This window comes from Geotrypetes seraphini, chromosome 10 (assembly GCF_902459505.1).
Source record: "Geotrypetes seraphini chromosome 10, aGeoSer1.1, whole genome shotgun sequence".
Lineage (NCBI taxonomy): Eukaryota > Metazoa > Chordata > Amphibia > Gymnophiona > Dermophiidae > Geotrypetes > Geotrypetes seraphini.
The window spans coordinates 9,107,159-9,131,017 of record NC_047093.1 but is presented as its reverse complement, the minus strand read 5'-3'; the positions used below and the strand labels follow the sequence as shown (position 1 = coordinate 9,131,017).

General features: G+C 44.3%; 1 protein-coding gene across 2 annotated transcripts in view; it reads left to right on the top strand.

Annotated features, from left to right (window-relative positions):
• The window catches only part of TTYH2 (tweety family member 2), an 85,572-nt gene that overhangs the window by 48,019 nt on the left and 13,694 nt on the right, over window positions 1-23,859 (top strand). For both annotated transcript variants that reach the window (XM_033961921.1, XM_033961920.1), the window contains exons 6-7: window positions 660-732; window positions 16,431-16,500. In XM_033961921.1, coding sequence (XP_033817812.1) covers window positions 660-732; window positions 16,431-16,500 — 143 coding nt within the window. The remainder of the gene's footprint in view (window positions 1-659; window positions 733-16,430; window positions 16,501-23,859) is intronic.

The window sequence follows — 23,859 nt, the reverse complement described above, 5'->3', positions numbered from 1 at the left end:
CCCACTTGGCACATCCCAGGATGCACTGCGCAGGGTCAGGTGCTAGCGCCCGAGGCAGGAGCAAGTGGGCATTGCTGTTGTCGGGGGAGGGGGAGAGTGAATGAAGTGCCACTAGAGACCAGGGATTGTCACCGCTTATATACTGACCAGGAAGGAGGCATTTCGCAGTGCCGTGTGAATTATCAACACTTTTTTTTTTTTTTTTTTTTTAATGCACCAGTAATTTGCATCCTTAATGCTTAAATGTGTAGCCACGGAATTCTTTTGGCTTGTTTCACAGTAGCGGTCCCTGAGTCCATGGTTAGCTAATTATAGCCCTGTAAAATGAAGGCTGGGGAAAATTCAGACGTGCCTAAAGTCATCTGGAGAGCTGGTGATTTACAGCTGAAGCACGTGGACGTTGGCCTCAGTGGAGTGACGTGTGCCGTAGCTGGGACTGGAACAGAATGCGGAAAGATTCAGTGGCCTGACCAAAATAACATGCATTGGTCTCGGAGCCATGATCGGAGCTGCTAAAATTCCGCATCCTGCTCCAGGGCTCCATCTTTTTAGAATTCATGCACCTAACGGCAAAATCTGAGGGGGGCTGGATGCTTTCCCTCATAACCTTGTGGATCTTGGCCTGGATTATGTGACCAGTGGATGCGTTTCTCTTTCAGGATGCTGGGTGGTGCCCTGGTGACTTTGATACTCAGCTGGACCTCGCTGGCCATGGATACTGCTGCAGCTGTGGTAAAGCCATCTGTCTGTGTTAGCTTGCATGTGCTTTGTGCTGCGTTAACAATGTAGGCGGTTTCTGGAACATGCATCTATTGGCTGTGTGTTACAGAGCAGCTAAGATTTTTCTGATATGTACTTTTTTCCAAGTCATGCGTGTAGCGTGTAACATCCCCCTTTAACTCACAAACACTATGCATCACAGCTGCTGAGGCGAACTAGCTAAAAGTTAGCAAGGGGACACTGCTAACCCAACGAGGTGAGAGAACATCAGAATAGCCTTACTAGATCAGACCAGTATCCCGTCTTCCAGGAGGCCAATCCAAGCAAGATTCCGGAACCCCAGATCCAGGGCAAGCAGTGGATAGCAGACTGTGGACTTTTCCTCCAGGAACTTGTCCAAACCTTTTTTTTTTTTTTTTTTTAAACCAGCTACATTAACCACTCTTACCACATTCTCTGGCAACACGTTCCAGAGCTTAACTATTGTCTGAGTGTAAAAATATTTCCTCCTATTGGTTTTAAAAGTAGTACTCTGTATAGTCTTCCACTGCAGGTGATTGAGGCCAGCAGCGTGCCTGATTTTAAGGCCAAATGGGATCGACACGTGGGTTCTATTCACTAAGCAAAGGTAGGGGAGGGTCATTAGGGTGGGCAGACTAGATGGGTCATAGCCCTTATTTGCCGTCTATTTCTATATTTCTATGTTTAACTTCATTGAGTGTCCCCTAGTCTTTGTAATTTTTGACAGAGTGAAAAATCGATCCACTTGTAGCCATTCTACTCCACTCAGGATTTTGTAGACTTCAATCATTTCTCCCCTCAGCTGTCTCTTTTCCAAACTGAAGAGCCCTAACCGTTTTAGTCTTTCCTCATACGAGAGCTGTTTATTATTGTAAGTCGCAATTTGTATTGAACTTATGAAAAAGCGATTTTATCAAATTTTAACTAAACTTGGAGTTATAGAAACATAGAAATTGACGGCAGAAAAGGGCCATAGCCCATCGAGTCTGCCCATACCAATGACCTACTTCCTGACTTTTACTCCCCTATAGATCCCACGTGAATATCCCATTTTCTCTTGAAATCTAACACGCTGCTGGCCTCAATCACCCGCTGAGGCAGCTCGTTCCAATGATCTACCACCCTTTCAGTGAAGAAGTACTTCCTAGCATCACCTTGAAATTTCCCTCCCCTGATTTTCAGCGAGTGTCCTCTGGTTACCGAGGGCCCTGTAAGACTGAAGATATCATCTTTCACCTCTATGCGCTCCGTGATATACTTAAAGGTCTCAATCATGTCCCCCCTCTCTCTTCGCTCTTCCAGTGAGTACATCCGCAATTTTTTTAGCCTTTCCTCATACGTGAGATCCCTGAGCCCCAAGACCATCCTGGTAGCCATTCACTGAACCGACTCAATTCTCAACACATCTTTCCGGTAGTGTGGTCTCCAGAATTGAACACAATACTCGAGATGAGGTCTCACCATGGATCTGTACAGTGGCATTATGACTTCAGGTTTTCTGCTGACTAAACCCCTACGGATGCAGCCCATCATTTGTTACACACCATTTATCTTGGTCGCCCTTTTTTGAACCTTTTCGAGTGCAGCTATTATCTTTTTTGAGATAAGGAGACCAGAGCTGAGCGCAATTCTCCAGGTGAGGTCGCACCATTGAGCAATACAGAGACATTATCACATTCTTAGTCTTGTTTGCCAACCCTTTTCTAATGATTCCTAGTAACAAAGCTGAAAGCGACCTGACATGAAGATGCATTCCAAGCAGCCCTCTCTTGCGCGGGCTCACGGTTGCTCAAATGTGAAGGCCAAAAGGCACACACTTACACACAGGTTCTATAGATATTTTCCCTGTCCCCTGGAGGTTTTGCTGTGTGAGAGATCAATGCAGAAAGTCAAGCAGTAAAACCACATGCCAGTGGCTGAGCATGACTTCTGCAAGATCAGCAAGAAAATGTTCTGCAGTGATGGCAGTAAACAAATCGTGTGCATAACTTGTGCCGTAACAGGCAGTAGGAGACTGGATACATGCACAAACGTTTTGGGTGCTAATGGCGGCCACATTGTGTGAGCAATGCACAGAGGTGGGTTGGCATAAAAATGAAAGCCATGGGCACCGCAGTTAGAAATGAACCCGTACATAGGCACCGATTTGACCCTGCACGTTTTGTGATCAGCGCAATTTGGGCTCGGCCTCGGAACCTGCGCACAAACCGTTACAATCTCAAATCGGACCACAAACTCTGTGCAGAGCCGTTCTGCGCACCTGTCCAGCAAACCGAAAGTATGAATGCACATCTATGCAAACGCGGCAAACTTATTCTGCATGTAAGCGTTGGCAGGGACAAACATTTCTCAGCTATAAAATCTTGCCTGTAAACATTCTCTCATATGCACCAAAATCCCCATTGTTCTTTTTAATTGAGCTCATTTTTATGCCTGCTTGAAAATTCAGCACTGAAGAAGAATCCCGTATCCCAGGCTCTTTCATCAGCCCACTGGCTACCCATAACCATATGTTGCGTCTTTAAGGACTTGATGCTAACGTACAAATCCCTACACAACATGGCACCAGGCTACAATTTATTTATTTTTTAGTCATTTAATTAGTCCATCCTCCCAAAAGAACGATTGCTGGGTCAGACAATTGGTCCATCGTGCCCAGCAGTCCGCTCACGCGGCAGCCCTCCGGTCAAAGACCAGTGCTCTAAATGCAGCAGCATTGCCCCCCCTTCCCTGTGCAGCAGCAGCATTCCCCCCCACTTCCCTGTACAGCAGCAGTAGCAACATTCCCCCCTTCCCTGTGCATCCACCCCTTGCTTGCTCCCCCTGTCCTGCAGTAGCCCTTTTCCCTTATTTCCCCTCCCCCCCGTCCAGCAGCACCCCTTCCGTGCTCCCCCTGTCCATATGCCCCACAGAAATCTACTTGCCTCAAAGAAAAGCGCTGCACCGCGTTGTTGCTGGCCTCGGTGTCTTTTCTCCACTGCGGCCAGCCCTAGCGGAAACAGGAAGTTGTCAGAGGGTGGGCCACAGTGGAGAGAAGATGGCGAGGCCGGCGGCAGCATGGCGCAGCGCTTTTCAGTTAAACGCTGTGGGTGGGTGAGCAGGTGAGAGGGAGGAGGGGGAGAAATAGATGCCGGCAGGGGTGCCTGTGCCCCCCTTCCGTTCCGAATCAGCAGCGGCAGCGGTTTCTCTGGCAGTGAGTGAGGGTGGGAGGGGAGAGTCGCCGGCGTGTTCCCTGCCAGCGTATTCCCTGCCTCCGTATTCTATAAAATGAAATTCGGCACAGACCCAGGGACCACGGTGGCAGGGATCATGCTGTCCTAAGTGCGCATGTGCGCTTAGGGTTTTATTAGTATAGATTAGGTTAGAATTGCAATTAGAGAAAATGAAGAAGAAATGGTAAATACCTCATTAAAAAAAAAAATCCTCACAGAGAAAAAAAGCAAATCGTTTAGTCTCACATCTCTTGAAAGGAGAAAGTAACCCATACAGCCTGTAGTGCTGACAAGTGAGAAAAAAAAAGTGTCTGCGAACCCGAATAAAGCTGGAGGCGAGAACGTGCTTTGGCGCCTGTTTTCCTGGTGTGACCCTAAAACAGTTGCTCTGGTTGCCAATCCAACAAAGAATGCATTTTAAAATTTTGGAGCTAGTACATCAGATATCGTACCCCACATCTCCCACTGTTTTGTAAAGATTTTTCTAAATTTATCAATCCAGAAGGAGTTTGAGATCGGAAAATAGTATGAAATTATGTTTGTGTGGCAAGATGACAATTTCTCACTCTGGGATTGGCGATGCTATGTTGTTAGTGGGGGGGGGGTGTGTGTGTAAAGCTTCGAAATGCCTTGCCAGGGGTTCTGCGCTTGTGCGCACTTAGGTTGGGTTTCAAGAAAATGCAATTGTTTGTAAATGCTTTCTTATGATGAGATATTGTGTGATGTAATTACCTACAAATGCTTTATTAGATAGATATCTATTCTGGATCTTATACCAAAGTTTTTTACGTATTGAACATGTATGTATCCTCTATAATAAAACCCTAAACACGCATGTGCGCTTAGGGTTTTGTGATCCCTGCTGCCGTGATGTGTGTGTTCGTGACCACATTCCAATTGTGGTGCGTGGGGCGGCTTGGGGCGTGTGCAGTGAATTCAGCGGTTTGACTCAGGAATGGCAGGAGGGTGTCGTGCGCGTAAGAAGTGGAGGGGGAGAGGGTGTTCTGGGGGGCAGACAGCAATCATGCTTTGCTCTGTGGGGGGGGGGACAGAAGGGGGCCACAGAGCAGGCAGGCATGGCACAATAGAGAAATACAGGCAGGCAGGGGGCCAGGGAAAGGGGGCAGCTGGACAGGGGGGAGGTTAAACAAAGGGAGAAGGGCTGCTGCTGGACAGGGGGAGCAGGGAAGGGGTGGTGCTGGACAGGGGAGAGGTTAAACAAAGGGAGAAGGGCTGCTGCTGGACAGGGGGAGCAGGGAAGAGGTGCTGCTGGACAGGGGAGAAGGTAAAAGGTAGGAAGAAGGGCTACTGCTGGACAGGGAGAGCAGGGAAGAGGTGCTGCTGGACAGGGGAGAAGGTAAAAGGAAGGGAGAAGGGCTACTGCTGGACAGGGGGAGCAGGGAAGAGGTGCTGCTGGACAGGGGGGAGGTTAAACAAAGAGAGAAGGGCTGCTGCTGGACAGGGGGAGCAGGGAAGGGGTGCTGCTGGACAGCCAAGGAAAGAGAGAGGCAGAAAGAAAGATAGACAGACACACACATCTATTCTAGCACCTGTTAATGTAATGGGCTTAAAGACTAGTTGTCTAATATTTATGATTGTTATTATATAAACAATATAGGATTTATACGGTATATAAATTTTTAAATAAATTTAAACTGCTGAAGTGTTCTTGCAGAGAAGTTTTGCGGGAAGCGCCACTCGCGCTCGTATGCATCGGTCACGTTTTTTCCCTTGCTTTTTTCTTTACTAGTGCATACAAAATTTGCATCCCATTTGCTTTGAGCATTGGGAGGCTAGTTTTCTGCACCATTCTTGCGCTATGAAATGTGCCCTCTTGCCCCTCACGCTGGAGTTTTTTGCACTTTGGGCCCTTAAAAATGAAGAAACATCAATGCATGTTAGCAGAAACTAATCTAAATCTCCCTCATTAAGCCTCTCATAATATAAAATATATTCCCAACTGTTCCAATATCAGCCAGAGGGCATTGTAAAATCTTTCCGATACATTTTCAAAAGTTCTCGAGCAGTCTCTTTCTGACATCTTTCTGTCTCGTAGCAGTTCAGGAAAATGCAAACATTAACTTTTTGAAATTGAGACCAGCTGAGTTTAAAAGTAAAGTATCTGACTGTCTTCACATGACAGTCTCTTCCAAGAGATAAGGATGCAAATGTTCTAGGAATCTGCCCTTTATCCCATAAATCTGGCTCTTAAAGGGGGTTTCTGTATCTTTAATGTCTGAACTCCAGCACTTAAAGCTCTGTTTTCTAATTAGGTTAGTGGGGTCCTTGAGAGGGAGAGGCAGCTGGTTGTGTGCGTAATTGGATTTGAAGGCCTAGGGGAGCTGTTACTTATCAGAAGAAAGCCCCCAACCTCTTCCCACTAGAGATTTCTCTAGTACTGAATAATCTTTTATCCAATTTTATAGACTTTTTTTTTAAAAAAATGTGTGCTCTGCTGTCAGCCACTCTGAGCTATCTTTTCTTGCCAGGTGTTCCCTGGAATCACCTTGTAGCCCTCCAGGGAAATAAGGAAATTGCCAGAGAAAGATGTGCCTCTTCCCCTAGGGGGAATTATTAAGGTAAGGCATCTTGCCCACACGGATTCAGCTGGGAGCTTTCACCATTTCTGGAGCTCTTCAGACCCTTAATGAAAAGATGTAATTAGCGTAAGCCATCACAAATGCTTCTGAACGGATGAGGAGGAGAGTGTGAAGGAGTCAGACAGGATGGATGAAGATGGTGATCAAAGGTCAGATTTTGATGTGATCACCCATCAGAACAAGTGGGCACTAGGGAGGATCTGGGAGGTGGAACATGACAGAATAAATATTTGACTTTAATTCCTAAGATAAATCAGGAAATTACCAGATTCCAACAAAAACATATGACACAGGCTGCACCCTTCACATAACACCAGAAGCAAAGCCTCAGAACCCCACTAAGGCAGTCTGCACTCAGGTAACATAGTAGATGATGGCAGATAAAGACCCGAATGGTCCAGCCAGTCTGCCTAACTTGATTCAATTTAATTTTCTTCTTAGCTATTTCTGGACAAGAATCCAAAGCCCAGTACTGTTCTTAGGTTCCAACAACTGAAGTCTCCGTCAAAGCTCACTCCAGTCCATCTACACCAGGGGTGGGCAACTCCGGTCCTCGAGGGCCGGAATCCGTTTGGGTTTTCGGGATTTCCCCAATGAATATGCATTAAAAGCAGTGCATGCAAATAGATGTCATGCATATTCATTGGGGAAATCCTGAAAATCCGACTGGATTCCGGCCCTTGAGGACTGGAGTTGCCCACTCCTGATCTACACCCTCCCTGCCATTGAAGCCCTCCCCAGCCCATCCTCCCCCAAACGGCCATATATAGACACAGACCATGCAAGTCTGCCCAGTACTGGCCTTAGTTCAATCTTTAATATTATTTTCTGATTCTAGATCCTCTGTGTTCATCCCATGCTTTTTTGAACTCTTGTCACCGTTTTCCTCTCCACCACCTCTCAGGAGCGCATTCCAGGCATCCACCACCCTCTCCATAAAGAAGAATTTCCTTATATTTCTGGGGGGTTTTAAAATTAACTTCATTAGGAAATTTTTTTACAAAAGCTACTTTTCTTTATAATGCACTTCCAAAACATTCCTTTTAAGTGTTCAATCTGCAGAGTCTCAGTCCACCCGACGATCGCCAGGGTTTCACAGTGAAAACACCACTGCCTCAAGGACGGTATCGGACCATTTTGTACATTTCATCTTACACCCATTTCCATGACATGTAGAAAAAAGTCTGAAGGTCTGAGAGGCAGCGGTGTTTTCACCGTGAAACCCTGGCCATCGTCGGGTGGACTGAGGCTCTGCCAATTTGAACACTTGAAGAGAGAAGTTTTGGAAGTCTATTCCACACATTATAAGGAAAAGTAGCTTTTGTTTCATTTAAAATTTATTTGCTTAATCGCCTATGAAAACTTCTAGGTGATGTACAATGATTAAAAAAAGGGGAAGAGGAAGGTGGGAGTGTGTGGCGCAGGGGTTAGAGCTATAGCCTCGGCACCCTGAGGCTGTGGGTTCAAATCCCTCGCTGCTCCTTGTGACCCTGGGCAAGCCACTTAATCCCCTCATTGCCCCAGGTACACTAGATAGAGTTTGAGCCCGCCGGGACGGTTCGGGAAATATGATGTAAACCACTTAGGATATAAGTGATAAATAAATAAAAATAACATACATGATGAACCTAATTAAACTCAGACAATGACATACAACGGACATACTGAAACACGGAGGAAAATGGGAAGAACCACAATGAATAAAGGAAAGTTAAACATAAAAGGCAAAAACTAAAGGAGGGGATTCTAAATCGGTTAAAACGCCTAAAATGCGTAGGCGAGAAAGTACGTGAATTTCTGTGAATCGATGTCAAAGAAGTCTTGTGAACGTCTGTGAAAAATTTCTTAGTGAAGTTTAATTTTTAAACTCCCCCTCCCCTCGTGAAAGTTTTTATGCCGATAAGAAGTGTACCTGAGCGCGGAGAACGCCGCAGTGGGGTTCTGAGGCTTTCCTCCTTGGAGTTATGTGAACGCTGCAGTCTGGGTCGCATGGTTTTTCAAGACCCTAGGCCTTCACAGACAGACCACTCGACTCCCTTTATGCTGGTTCAAACATTATGAGTTTAATAATCAAATGGTAGCTTACAGGAACAAATCACACAGCATACAGAGTGATAGAGCATACATCAGGCTGGCCAGACTGATGAAGAACTTCCAAAGAGTTCTGAAGCTCTGGTCCTGGGAGCCTTCTTTTATAGGACTCTGACAGCTCTGGCCCACCTTGATGCATGTTACATTTCACATTTTCATTGGTTAATCATATTTATTATCTAATTTATTAATCTAATGATTGGTTATGAGTGATACTGTGTTACCACACCCCTTATGATTTCTTAATTCTACCCTGATTTCCCCGAAATGTCCTGTTAATATACCAAGCCCCACCTCCGAGCACCTGGCCTAATGGTTTTTAGCTCTGTAGTTAGTTTTTACTTCCTTACATCCCTTGTTCTTACGCTGCACAGCCCAGTTTCTTGATGAATTTCTTACATCAATTTCTGTGTCTTCCTTTCCAGCTGTGTTTTGTGGTTGACCTTTCCTTCAAGAAAGCAGAAGTGTCTTTCAGAGCTGACAGTTTGTTAGAGTTTGTTAGTCAGAGTCCATTTTTTACTTTTTCAGCATTCATTTTAGGCTCCATCCGTATTGGCTTAAATGGGGGAAATTTCAGGGATCTTCACCTGGTCTCTTCTACACAGGACTTCTATACCCTTCCTCATTTTGTTGGAGTTTGGTTATTTTCTGACTTATCTTGGTTATTGTGACTTTAAATCTTGTCACACAGGGCCTGGGTTAAGGAGGCGCAAACAAGGCACAGGTCGGGCGGAGGAGCTCTAGTGGTTAGTGCTGTGGCCTGAGAGTAGGGGAACTGGATTCAATTTATTTATTTTAAAATGTTCTAAACCAAAACGGTTTACAAAAGTGTTAAAGGAATTAAAAGTATGGCCAATTTTTGTCGATCATTTTCCTTTTTTATTCGGAAAAGTTTGGAATGAGATTCCTTCTATAATTCGAGTTCTCTCTCATCTACCCACTTTTCGTAAAGTACTGAAGACATTTATTTCAGAAATTTACTAATGATCCTTCTTTTTCAAAGAATCATAAAAGATAAAATTCTGGCCTAAAAGATATAGTTTCTGTTCTAATCTCCTGTATAATTTTATTTTATTTTATTAAATATCTTTTTTCATTTTGAAACCATAAATAAGTGCAACATATTATACAATCATATTACATTATAAAAGCACTTAAATTCAATCAAAATTGTAGATATATCACCCCCCCCAAACTCATTCAAAAATTGCACTCAAAGAATTAAAAAATATATTCCAACTCCCCTGCTACCCACCCACCCACCCTGGACGTGCATGATCAAAGGGCAAAATCAACCATCACTCTGCAAAATTTTGTCAACGGCTCCCAAATTTTCAGAAACTTCTTATAATGTCCCTGTTGTATAGCCATAATACATTCCATTTTAAAGACGTGACAGAGAGACTCCCACCAAAAGGTATAGTTCAATCGATCCCAGTTTTTCCAATTCCTTAAAATAAGCTTGTCATAATAAAGAGAAGTTTGTTATTGTGAGATGATATTTGGCTTTTAGCTCTCATCAAAGTGCCAAATAGCAGTATCATACGTAAGTACCACTGGATTATCCATTACGTTGTTCACCTGATCCCAAATGGATCTCCAAAATTGAAGTATCAAGGGACAATAATATAATATAGTATAATTTTATTAATATTTTGTTAACCGAGTCGAGCCTCCTGTTGGGATGAATCAGTATAAAAAAATCAAAGATTAGATTAGATTTAAAACAAGACAGCTTTCAAACACAAATTAAAACAAGCAGAAGGATTTGATTCTTTCAGGAAACCAGCAGACAAGGAATATCGACTTGGTAAAAGAAGGCATTGACAGATAATTGTGTTTTAAGTAACTTTACAAATGCCCCCCTATCGCTGCATTTCCGAATTTGCCCTACCAGAGAATTCCACAATTTTACTCCTGCACATGAAAAGGTCACTGCATTGGTTTCCACATATTTTGCTTGGTCGACATCAAGAAGAATCCTTAACAGAATTCAACTAAACCTGCCATCCACAAAATACCTCCACTACAAGCAAATTTTCCACTCTAGGCTAACTTATCTGGTGTAAAAACCTGGAATGGCCTCCCAGAAGCAATCAGGAAGGAGACAAACTGCACCGCATTCAGGAAAAACCTGACCCGCCTCTTTGACAATTAACGGTTTCAGCTTCTGTATAGCATTTTCAGAACGCAATGCTCTTACTGGTTGGTAACGACAACATTTTATTTTTGAAGAATTCAGGGATTGTACCATAGCACAGCTCCTTGTGACCCTGGGGGAAGTCACTTAGGCCCAAATTCTGTAACCAGTTAGGCACCTATTTCGGAGGCACTCAGCTAGAGAGGCGCCTATCTAAATTGAATACAAGATGAATTAAGCTTTTTAATCAGCACTGATTGAAACCTAGGCGCCTATCAGGAAAGCGCGATTCAGTAAGAAGGCGCCTCTAAAAATTTAGGCGGCCTTCAAAAAAAAATAGGCGCAATGGGCCCGACAGTATGACGCAGGACCTACTCCTGCTGGAGCATTGGTCAAAGACTTGGCAACTAAGTTTCAATGCCAAAAAATGCAAAGTCATGCACCTTGGCGGCAAAAATCCATGCAGGACTTACACCCTAAATGGTGAGATCCTAGCAAGGACTGTAGCAGAACGTGACTTGGGGGTGATCATTAGCGAAGACATGAAGACTGCCAATCAAGTGGAGAAAGCGTCATCCAGGGCTAGACAAATCGTGGACTGTATCCGTAGAAGTTTTCGTCAGCCCGTAAGCTCGAGGTCATAATGCCGTTGTACAGTTCTATGGTGAGACCCCATCTGGAATACTGTGTACAATTCTGGAGGCCACATTATCAAAAAGGTGTGCGGAGAGTTGAGTTGGTTCAGCGAATGGCCACCAGGATGGTCTCAGGACTCAAGGATCTCCCGTATGAGGAACGACTGGGTAAGTTGCAGCTGTACTCACTCGAGGAACGCAGAGAGAGGGGAGACATGATCGAGACGTTCAAATATGTCACAGGCCGTATCGAGGTGGAAGAGGATCTCTTTTTCCTTAAAGGACCCACGGCAACAAGAGGGCATCCGTTGAAAATCATGGCGACACCAGAAAATATTTCTTCACCGAAAGGGTGGTTGATCGCCTATCTTTTAGTTGTGCCTAGAGCTGGGCGCCTCCGAAATAGGTGCCGCTCAGCGTGATTCACTGTACAGCGCCCAATTTTACTTGAATCGCGCTGAACAGTGCCTATATAGGCGCTTCTTTTAAAATTTCCTCTTTAACCCTCTTATTGCCTGTATATAATATGTAAAACTACTTGATTGTAACCACAGAAAGGCCCATTTCCTTTCCTCATTCCCTTTTGCCAAAATAGGCCTCAACTGAAGGAAGCACAGTCTCTGCTACATATTGCTTGGCCCCGGGTGCCAGCATGTCCAACACCAGCATTGTGTCACACAAATGAAACCAAATCCCCCCCCCCATCCCAGTTACCTCCTTCCACATCCCCCCTCTACTGCTCTGTCCTCAGAATCTGCAACCTTTGAGTTTTTCAAGTAGAAAAGTGCACAGAGATCCTTAGAAAAATCAAAACTGGGGGTGAGTTAAATAAAATGTGAAACGGTTTTGTATCTGTGTTCCCGGCTTCAGTCAATGGGGAATATCCTGAAGACCAGGTATGAGCCTGTGATTCATCTTTTTTAGCCAGAAAGCGTACCGTTATCTTGACTTTTATCTCATTAGAGCTTTTGGCATGAGCCGTGGAAGAAGATAGATGGAGAGCTGCTCATGGCTTTGGAAGGGAAAAGCAAACATTTCTTCTGTAATTACAAAGCAGAACTTGGCCTCCTGTAACCCTTTCGGCATCAGGCTATGCTGGTGAGGGTGAATTAGTTACAGCACTCATTAAACTTCTTATCTGCCAGCATTGCCATGGGGTTGTGTCATCTGTCATCTCTAGGTCTGAGAGAGGAGGCGATCTATTGGATGGAGCCAGGAAAACCAGGGTTCGAATTCCGCTTCCGTTACTGTATGTGACCTTGGACAAGTCGCTTTATTCAGTGGTGGAGTAAAGGAGGAGGTGGGGGTGGGACCAGGTGCCGTCTTGGTAGGGGCACCCAGGGCAGGATTAATTTGTTGAGGGCCCCTAAGCACACAAGTACACTGGGGCTCCCCTGCCCCGCCCCACCCCACCATGCGCCCAGGCGGAAACAGGAAGCTGCGTCAGAGGGAAGCTTTGGGCAAGCAGCACCGCTTGCACTACAGTTCCCGTTGCCTTTCTTACCTGCGTTGCTTGCTTGTCTTACTTTCCGTCGATGGGGGGCAGTGCTGCCGATCGGGGTGGGGCCCGCGTTGCCGATTGGGGGGGGGCCCGCATTGCCGATTGATGCTGGAGGGATCCATCACCGTTTGGAAAAAACAATATTGATGCCTTCCTTCATCAGGCCCCCCTGACCATTTCGGGCCCTAGGCACGTACCTACTTGGCCTATTGGTTAATCCTGCCCTGGGGGCACTGGCACCTCTCCACCCTTCCCCCATGCCACACTCGTGCCTCCCCCCTCCCCCCCCCCCCCCCCGCCTATACCTTTGGTAGATGTTGGGAGCTGGAGGGAAGCATGGTCCCTCCAGCTCCAAGGCCTCCACGTGGAAAATGATGGGCCTTCCCCTCCCCAGTGCACCATGTGATGCACGGGGAGGAGCCTAAGGCTCTGATTGGCTCAGACGCCCAAGGCCCCTCCCTTATTTTTCTTATGGGACAGATATTTTACGTGTGTAACCCCTGTTTTATCTTTATTTTTTTGCATAGCCAAGTGATATTAGTGCATCAATCACTTGGCTACTTTGCATGGCCAGATTGGAAAATGGGTGATCAAGGGGAAAAATGTACGGTGAGCCGTTTTGTGCATCGGGTCTTCGCTAAAGCTGTGAAAACAGGTTTGGCGACAATCACCGACTTCAGTGCATGTAGCCCATTATTACGAACATAAGAATTGCCGTTGCTAGGTCAGACCAGTGGTCCATCGTGCCCAGCAGTCCGCTCCCATGGTGGCCCTTAGGTCAAAGACCAGCGCCCTAACTGAGTCTAGCCTTACCTGTGTACGTTCCGGTTCAGCAGGAACTTGTCTAACTTTGTCTTGAATCCCTGGAGTACTGTGTTCAATACTGGTCGCCGTGCCTCAAGAAGGACATGGCGGTACTCGAGGGAGTGCAGAGGAGGGCGACTAAACTGATAAAAGGTATGGAAAATTTCTCATACGCTGACAGGTTAAAAACGCTGGGGCTGTTCTCTCTGGAGAAGAGGAGACTTAGAGGGGACATGATAGAAACTTCAAAATCCTAAAGGGCATAGAGAAAGTGAATAAGAACAGATTCTTCAAACTGTGGGGAGCCATAAGCACTAGGGGTCACTCGGAGAAATTGAAAGGGGACAGGTTTAGAACAAATGCAAGGAAGTTCTTTTTTACCTAGAGGGTGGTGGACACATGGAACGCGCTTCCGGAGGATGTGATAGGCCAAAACTCTGTACAGGGGTTCAAGGAGGGTTTGGATAGGTTCCTGGAGGATAAGGGGATAGAGGGGTACAGATAGAACTTGAGGTAGGTTATAGAAGTGGTCAGAAACCACTTCACAGGTCGCGGACCGCTGGGCGAGATGGACCTCTGGTCTGACCCAGTGGAGGCAACTTCTTATGTTCTTATGTGTTATCCCCTATTTGAATCCCTGGAGGGTGTTTTCCCCTATGAAAGACTCCGGAAGAGCGTTCCACTTTTCTACCACTCTCTGGGTGAAGAAGAACTTCCTTACGTTCGTACAGAATCTATCCCCTTTCAACGTTAGAGAATGCCCTCTCGTTCTCTCCACCTTGGAGAGGGTGAACAACCTGTCTTTATCTACTTTGTCTTGAATCCCTGGAGGGTGTTTTCCCCTATTATAGACTTCGGAAGAGCATTCCAGTTTTCCACCACACTCTGGGTGAAGAAGAATTTCCTTACAATTGTATGGAATCTATCCCCTTTCAACTTTAGAGAGTGCCCTCTCGTTCTCCCTACCTTGGAGAGGCTGAACAACCTGTCTTTATCCACTAAGTCTATTCCCTTCATTATCTTGAAGGTTTTGATCATGTCCCCTCTCAGTCTCCTCTTTTCAAGGGAGAAGAGGCCCAGTTTCTCCAATCTCTCACTGAATGACAACGACTGATTAAAAGCCACATGAATCGAGTTAAAGGAGGTCCAGTTCTCAGTGGAGCAGTGCCTTTGCCATTAAAATCACCCTCAGTTTGTGGTCTCAGCAAAGGGATCAGAGTTTGTGTAGACTCGGGGACCCTTTGCTCTGAGGCTGATCAGCAGGGCAGGATGGAAAGTTCACACAGCTGCTGCCCGTTTTTCGAATGCATGTTTTTCTTCAGTATTTTTTAACAAAATTGTTTCTGGTCATTAAATTATGCACTCAATTGATCAGTCATTAGCTGTGTCTTCACAAAGTGGTTTGGCCATGCCAGGGCCCTATTTTATCTTTGGTTGCCCTGTGATGGGGTTGTGTGTGTGAGTGCTTCTGCGTGGCTTGCACTATCGCTGCTTGTGTTGTGTGTGTCCTGTGAATAAACGGAGCTGCTCAGTTTCCATCGCCGGCACATTTTAAAAGAATGTGTCTTATAAATGGAGATGGGCCTTGTTTCCTGCTGATCGTATACAGTAAAACCTTGGATTGTAAGTAACTTGGTTTGCAAGTGTTTTTTGCAAGACAACATAAGAACATAACATAAGAACATAAGCAATGCCTCTGCTGGGTCAGACCAGAGGTCCATCGTGCCCAGCAGTCCGCACACGCGGTGGCCCAACAGGTCCAGGACCTGTGCAGAATCCTCTATCTATACCCTTCTATCCCCTTTTCCAGCAGGAAATTGTCCAATCCTTTCTTAAACCCCTGTACTGTACTCTGCCCTATTACGCCCTCTGGAAGCGCATTCCAGGTGTCCACCACTCGTTGGGTAAAGAAGAACTTCCTAGCATTCGTTTTAAATCTGTCCCCTTTCAACTTTTCCAAGTGTCCTCTTGTTCTTTTATTTTTCGAAAGTTTGAAGAATCTGTCCTTCTCTACTCTCTCTATGCCCTTCATGATCTTATAAGTCTCTATCATATCCCCTCTAAGTCTCCTCTTCTCCAGGGAAAAGAGACCCAGTTTCTCCAATCTCTCAGCGTATGAGAGGTTTTCCATCCCTTTTATCAAGCGTGTCGCTCTCCTCTGAACCCTCTCGAGTAACGCCATATCCTTCCTAAGGTACGGAGACAAGCAAAACATTTTATTAAATTTTAAGTTGATATACAAGCAATGTCTTGCAATACAAGCACATACAGTATACACGCGTCACACCATCACAACTGAGCCGATGGTTCTTCTCTCTCTGACGCTGCGGAGTGTAGTGACTGTTCTAAACGAGCAAAGTCTCGCCATACGAGTACATACAGTATATACGCGTCACATCATCACAACTGAGCCGATGGTTCTTTTTCTCTGACGCTGCGGAGTGTAGTGACTGTTCTAAATGAGCGAGGTCTTGCAATACAATTACATAAAGTATCTTGTATGAAAGTTTGGGGGTTGCGGAACGAATCGTCTGAGTTTCCATTATTTCCTATGGGGAAAATTTGCTTTGATATACCAGTGTTTTGGATTACAAGCATGTTTTTGGAACGAATTATGCTCGTAAACCATAGTTTTACTGTACTTCATCTGGTATTAAATGTTTGGAATTCACTAACCACCTTTTTTCCTTTTTGTCTGTCCCCTAGGGAACAAGCGATTTCTGCATCGCTCCAGACAAATTCATAATGAACCAAACACAGAATGAAATAAGTGGAGGTAATGGACAAATGTGAAGAACCCTCAACCATTGTTGAGCTTTTAGTAGAAAGAGCCCTAGTGAGCTGTGTGCACTCTTCCCTTTAATCCTAAATGGAAATCTCCAGTCCAGGGCCCAAGAAGCCTTTCGAAAGTGTCCATTCCACCCCCCAACAAAGGGACAGACCTGCTCCTAATATTTTTATTTATTTCTTCCATTTGTGTGTCGCACATACCTATACAAGCTCTAGGCGATATTACAGAGGAAGGGGTTAGAAGAGGGTAGTGGAGAGGAATATTTCATAGAAATTCCTAACTTTACAAATAGGAGCACCATCTATGTAAATGATATCGAAATCTAATCTAATCTTTTATTTGTGCGTCGCTCAGACCTATACATGCTCAAGGCGACTGTAAAGAGAGGTAAGAGGGGAGAGAAAGAGGAGGGAGAGAGAGGAGGTGGATAGGTAAGAGGGAGAGGAAGGGGAGAGAGGAGGATGGGAAAGGGAGAGAAGAGAGGGGAAAGGAGATTAATTATCGAACAGATGGGTTTTCAGTTTTCTTTGGAAGATGATGTGGCAAGGTTCAGTTCTGGTCTTTTCTGTAATGAATTAAAGAAATATGTAAAAAGGAATAGAAGGGAGGAACCATTAAACAATAGAATTCAGGGAAATTCAATTAATAAAATTTCTGGATATGAGGACATTGAAACAGCATATGTTCCAGCGTTCCTGTGTGAGTAATGCAAGTCCAACAGTAAGAAGATCCTGACTTAATTTTGTTAGATAAGATTGGTGTCCAAACTGCTCTATGTAATAAAAAGTACATAGACTTGATGGACTTGAACAACTGTTGCCATATGGTTGACCACGTGCCGATAGCCGGTACAGTGGGCGTATCCAACTGAAGAGATTCAAACCATTTCAAATTGTTGATAGACTCAAGCACGTATTTTTTGATTGTATGAGTTTGTACCAAGAGGAGGCTACACCTTTGGAATTCCAGAATCTCAAAGAGGAAGCAAGATTCTGGAATCCCAGAGAGTAACAAGATTCTAGAATCCCAAAGAGTAGCAACATTCCATACAGAATCCCAAAGAATAGCAAGATTCCAGAATCTCAAAGAGTAGCAACATTCCATGCTACCGATCCAGGGCAAGCAGTGGCTTCCCCCATGTCTTTCTCAATAACAGACTAGGGACTTTTCCTCCAGGAACTTGTCCAACCCTTTCTTAAAACCAGCTACGTTATCCGCTCTTACCACAACCTCTGGCACCGTGTTCCAGAGCTTAACTATTCTCTGAGTGAAAAAAAATTTCCTCCTATTGGTTTTTTTTTAAGTGCAATATCTTTATTAAGTATATTAAGTATACAAAGAGAGAACAAAATGAATACAAGCTGAGTCCAGTATAAAGAAAAATCAGTAACAGGAACAGACTGCATCATACAGAAGAAGTCCATAGTAGTAGTACAGCAAGTACATGTAATAAGTACAAAAAGAAAAGAAATACTTTCATACATAGTAAAACATCTAAGACATACCGCAAAAGGAAGTTAAGGGTGCCCAACGTTTGTCATGAGTATGTAGTGATCCATGTTTTTCTGCAAAGCATCTCTCATAGCGCATTATCAAACAAATATTATACCACCATAAATTGTAGGATAAGTTATCAGCATTTTTCCAGTTAGCTAAGATTAATTTTATAGCTATTAACAATAGGCAACGTAACAATTTAGCCTGTTCATCAGTAATGGAAGACTTTAAACCTTTATTACCATAAATCAGCACCGCCAAAGTGACGGGTTCGTCAATGTCAAGTATCTGGGCAATAGTTATCCATAGGGAATCCCAAAATGTACGGATTGGAAAACAATAGATAATCATATGATCTAGTGTGCCTATATTGGTGTTACACGACCAGCACATGTTATTACCATTGTTTGGTAGTTTTGAAAGTTTATAAGGAGTCCAGAATGCTCGATGGAAGAGGAAAAATATAGTTTGTGTAATTGAGGCCGAGTAAAGTACAGTAAGTGACTCTTTCCAGATGAGATTCCAGGTGTCACGATCATGGGAAATACCCGTGTCTATAGACCATACAGTGGTGACACCCAAAGGTGATTCAGAGAGAGGTTCCATTAGTAATTTGTACCACAAAGCCGAATGACCTTTTTTCTTAGATCAAATAAATGTATTCATAGATAATATAGAAGGATCCTCTGTTGAAAGAGAGGGGACATCATATCCAGCAGAGATAGCGTGACGGAGTTGCATCCAACGAAACTGATGTGATTGGGGTATGTTATATCGAGAACATATAACCTCAAAGGCAATCCAAGCCCCAGAGTCATATAGATGACCTATATTATAAATCCCTGCGGCAATCCAGATGTTCCAATGGACAGATTTATGTTATATGAGTATTTTCGGATTGTCCCAAATATAGGCATAAAATGTGGTGTTCCATCCGATGGGGAGAATACTGTCCATATCCCTTATGGCTTTTTTGGTTGTTGAAATGTGATCCTGAGTGTCCAAATTAGAGACAGTGCCAGAGAAGGTAAATAGTTGTAAGTCAGTTGACTGCACATGCTGTTCCTCAATCAAAGCCCACAGAGGGTTAGAAGTAGATGATTGGGAGGAAAACTAAAAAGACCCCTGTCGAAGAATGAAGGCGCTATGATATTCAAGAAAACTGGGAAAGCGGACTCCTCCCTCAGATCTTTCTCTTTTCAACTTCTGAAGACTAATGCGGGGTGTAGATTTATTCCATAAAAATTGTGTGAGCAAGGATTCAAACTTCTTGTAAGAGGATCTCTTTAAGTATATCGGTATCATACTAAGCACATAATTAACAGTCGGGGTTATCATCATCTTGATGGTTTCCAATCTCCCCCACCAAGATAATCGTAATGGAGACCATTTGGAGACTAAAGCATTGATGGTATTCAGAAGATGATCAGTGTTGAATTCTATAATGTCATTCAGGGTGGAGCCAAAGTAAATACCCAAATATTTCATTTTCCCACTCATCCATTGTAATCCAAGATCCTTAATGGAATCATATACTTCCGGTGAATTCAAAGCTATAATTTCCGTTTTGGAACGATTGAGCTTGTATCCAGAAACTGCAGAGTAGCTGGAAATGGTGTGAAGTATAATAGGTATGGAGTCAGGAGAAATATAAAGCAGCACATCATCTGCATAAGCAGTCACCTTGATCTCATGAGAGCCAAAATGTACCCCACGGATGCCATCATGTTGTTTAAAGGCTAATAAAAGTGGTTCCAAAGCGATGTTAAATAGCAAAGGGGACAGCGGACATCCTTGTCTGGTACCTCGGGTGGGAGTGAAGCCAACAGAAGATAGACCATTAATGTATACCCTGGTAGTTGGAGAGGAGTACAATACCCGAATCATGTTGATAAATGAGTCATGAATACCAAACCACTTTAGCACCAGGAATAGGAAAGGCCATTCGATCCTATCGAAGGCTTTCTCTGCGTCGAGACTCATTGCAACGATGGGGGTCTCAGAGGAACCAGCCTGGGCTATGATGCGAGTATTATCGCTAGATAACCTACCCGACATAAAACCAGATTGTTCTGGCGAGATGATGGTATGTAAAATGGGTTGTAACCGCAGAGCCAACAGTTTTGCAAACAGTTTGGCGTCTGTGTTGATGAGGGATAAAGGGCGATAGTTCTGTATTAAAGAGGAATCTTTGTTAGGTTTGGGCAAAACAATGATATTAGCTTCAGTGAAAGATCCGGAGACATCACCAGAGGATATGAGATATTCAAAAAAAGAGAGTATATGTGGAGATAATTGAGATTTGAAGCACTGGTAAAACTCAATAGACAGGCCATCAGGCCCTGGCGCCTTAGATTTGGCCATATGGTCCATAGCAGACTCAATCTCAGTTAGTGTGAGAGAGGCACTCAATACAGAGTTGGCCTGGTCATCGACCGTAGTATGACGTAGAGGAGTAAGGAAACTGGTCCATGTCAGATTGAGTGGCTGCAGTGGAGGTATATAGTTGTTCATAGAAGGAACGAAAATGAGCCAGGATTTCTTTGGGATCAGTTAGTAACGTTTGATCATCAGTCGTGATGGAGGAGATGGAAGTGTGATCCACTCGTCTCTTCAGGTAATTGGCCAGAGCATGGCCACATTTATTGGCATCAGTGTAGTAGTGGGCATGTTGAGAAAATAATTGCTTAGCAGCAGCAGTGCTGAGGGCCAAATTATAAGAATATCTTTGAGCCCGTAGTTGAGTCAAAATATTCATATTGGAGGGTGAGACACAGTGCAAGGATTCCAGCGATTTAATATCAGCCTCCATCCGCTCCAGCTTCTCTAGGGATGATTTTTTTCTTATAAGCTGTATACGAGATGATTGACCCCCGTATAAATGCCTTAAATGCATCCCATATCACAGGCCATTTGGATGTAGCTGGTGAGTTGAAAGTAAAATATTCGTCTATATGTTTTGAAATATATTTTTTAAACTCTTCATCTTGCGTCAGAGTATTATTGAAACGCCATTGGGACTTCTTAATGGGTTCAAGAAGAGAGGTAAAGTCCAAAAGCACCAGAGCGTGGTCAGATACACTAATCTCCATTATTTCTGAGGCATGGATGTATCGCACGAGGGATTGACTGATCAGAAAATAGTCTATGCGGGAGGTTGAATTGTGTGGGTTGGAATAAAAAGTAAATTCTGAACTATCTGGGTGAGTAATTCTCCAAGGATCCACCAAATGGAATTGACCAATAACATCTTGTAGCATATACCAATTTTTAGCTTTTTTATACAAAGTTGTAGATTTCCTGTCATGAACATGGTGTTGGATTACATTAAAATCACCACCCAGTATATGGTGATAGTCTCTATATTTATTCAGAATGTCGGCCAGATCCATGTAGAATTGCGGGTCGTCTAGGTTAGGCCCATATACATTTAGTATCATAAATTTGTGACCATTAACATCTAACAGAACCTGGGACCATCTCCCCTGAGTATCAGAGGTGTGTGAAATGAGTTTGAGATCTGGTCTTTTACGAAGAAATAATAAGACACCGTTTTTCCTGAGTACAGCAGGGGAAAGTATAGCAGGGTGAGCCCAAGATAAGTTTAATTGAGTGTTTTCATTGGTATCTAAATGCGTTTCCTGTAAAAAAAAGTATGTCCGCATTAAATTTGGATATATAGTTGATAATTTTCTTTTTTTTAACAGGGTTATTTAAGCGTTTGACATTCAATGTCGGACATCTAAGAGCCATATAAGAGTAGTATATGGGACAGTGACAAATATGCAATTTGAAAGTAGTAAGCAGTAAAACAACAGCATAATTCTGTAAAAGAAGCGGTTAATGTAAACATAATACACAGTATGAGTAATAGCAATAATACTTGCATAGCAGAGATGGAGTTCAGCAGTACAAGGACTAAACAGTAGATGTAGAATATTAAGAACAAGGAATCCAAACAGGAACACAGAAGTTGACCAAGGGTCAGAGAGCCCATGGAGAGCTCAGAATCACCAGCTCACAGCGCATGGCAGGTGAAGGTACATCAACAAGCTACATAGAACAAATAAGCAATTGACTGGTAAATTGGGTATCGATACCAAATATAAAGTAGCATAGGAACACAGCTAAGGCATACTCAGGTTTTATCAATTCCACTGGGTGAAATAGACTCGATGCAATCTGCAAGATCAAGAGGTGATGTGAAGTCCTTGGTGTTGTTGTTGTAAGTAACCCGGAGCTTTGCGGGGTACAGCATTCCAAAGCGGGCTCCCATCTGCTTAAGTCGAGGTCGATATTCAAGTAGTTGCTTGCGAGCTTTTGCTGTTTGCTTGCATAGATCCGGCACGAATAGCAGAGTATGGCTGTCCAGTTTGATCGGAGCTTTGAGACGAGCCTGTTGCATAATGGACAGCACCTGCGGGTAGCGCAGTAGCTTCACGATAACCGGCCTTGGATATTTAGCAGGATTGGTAGGTTGATGAGAGGGAATTCGATGCGCACGCTCTGTTTCAAAAGCGTGGCTGAATTCAAGATCCAGCAGCTTCGGAAGCGCGGTTTCAAGGAATTTTATGAGGTCGCGGCCCTCCCGCGATTCTGGCAGGCCCAGTATACGGAAATTATTCCGTCGTGCACGGTTATTACCATCAGCCAGTTCGGCCTCCAGCAGCGTGATGCGCTTGGGTCTGCCGCTGCAGCGTTTTAATATTTTCAAAATGCATGGCCGATTGAGATTCCACTGTGTCCACGCATCGGTTTAAGTCGGTGAGCTCAGCTTTAAATGTGTGGAACTCAGATTTAATTTTGTCCAAGTCGTTTTTCATATCCCCCAGCAGCGTGCGAAGAGCGCGAAACTCCGTTAGAAGCGAGCACGCTGTTTTCCTCATCGAGTTTAGCTGCAGCTTTTGACGGTGAAGCCGGCTCGATACTTCTCTTTTTTCCGGCTTTTGAGGTAGCCATGCTACTTAGCAACGATAATCCGCGATTGAGAAGGCAGAACACCCTTACAAAAAAAGGTTGATTTTGAGGCTTAGATCGATTTTGCGCTGGAGCAGTGATTCAGGCAGCCATCTCCAGCGGAGCTCACTAGCGCCCCCTCCTCCTATTGGTTTTAAAAGTATTTCCCTGTAACTTCATCGAGTGTCCCCAGTCTTTGTCATTTTTGACGGAGCGAAAAATCGATCCGCTTGTACCCGTTCTACTCCACTCAGGATTTAGTAGACTTCAATCATATCTCCCCTCAGCCCAGAATGGTGGCAGTGGTGTAGACGTTCACCCACTTTGGACTGAAGCCTACCTAGCAGTGCTGCATCTCTGGTGTGGCTGGCAATGTTCCCCAAGCCCCACCAGCTGAAGACTCCAGAATACCTCCCCCAAGCGATCAAACATCTCTCAACTCCCTCCTCCCCTCAAGCAGCATCTTACACATATGGCTCATGCTGGCCCCAAGCTTTCCCTCTGATGCAATTTCCTGTTTCCTTATAGGTAGAGCCAGGTTAGCGGGAAGGCTTGTGGCTGGCACAAGCAGCAGGTAGGAGTTGTCGCTAGCACAGAACTGAAATGTTTTAAAAGGTACCGATGGATAGGGAGGGAGAGTTCAGAGATACCCGATTGTCTGGGGAGGAAGGGAGAGATGCCGGGGAGGTGAGGGTTCTTAGGCCCACCCAGAATTGGGTCTTTGGCTATGCCCCTGAATTGTAGATGTTACAAGATATAATTAAGGCTACTCAATTCCAGTCCTCAAGGTCCACAGGCAGGACAGGTTTTCAGGATATCCACAACAATTATTCATGAGAGAGATATGCATGTATTGTCTCTTTGGTATGCAAATTTCTCTGATGGATATTC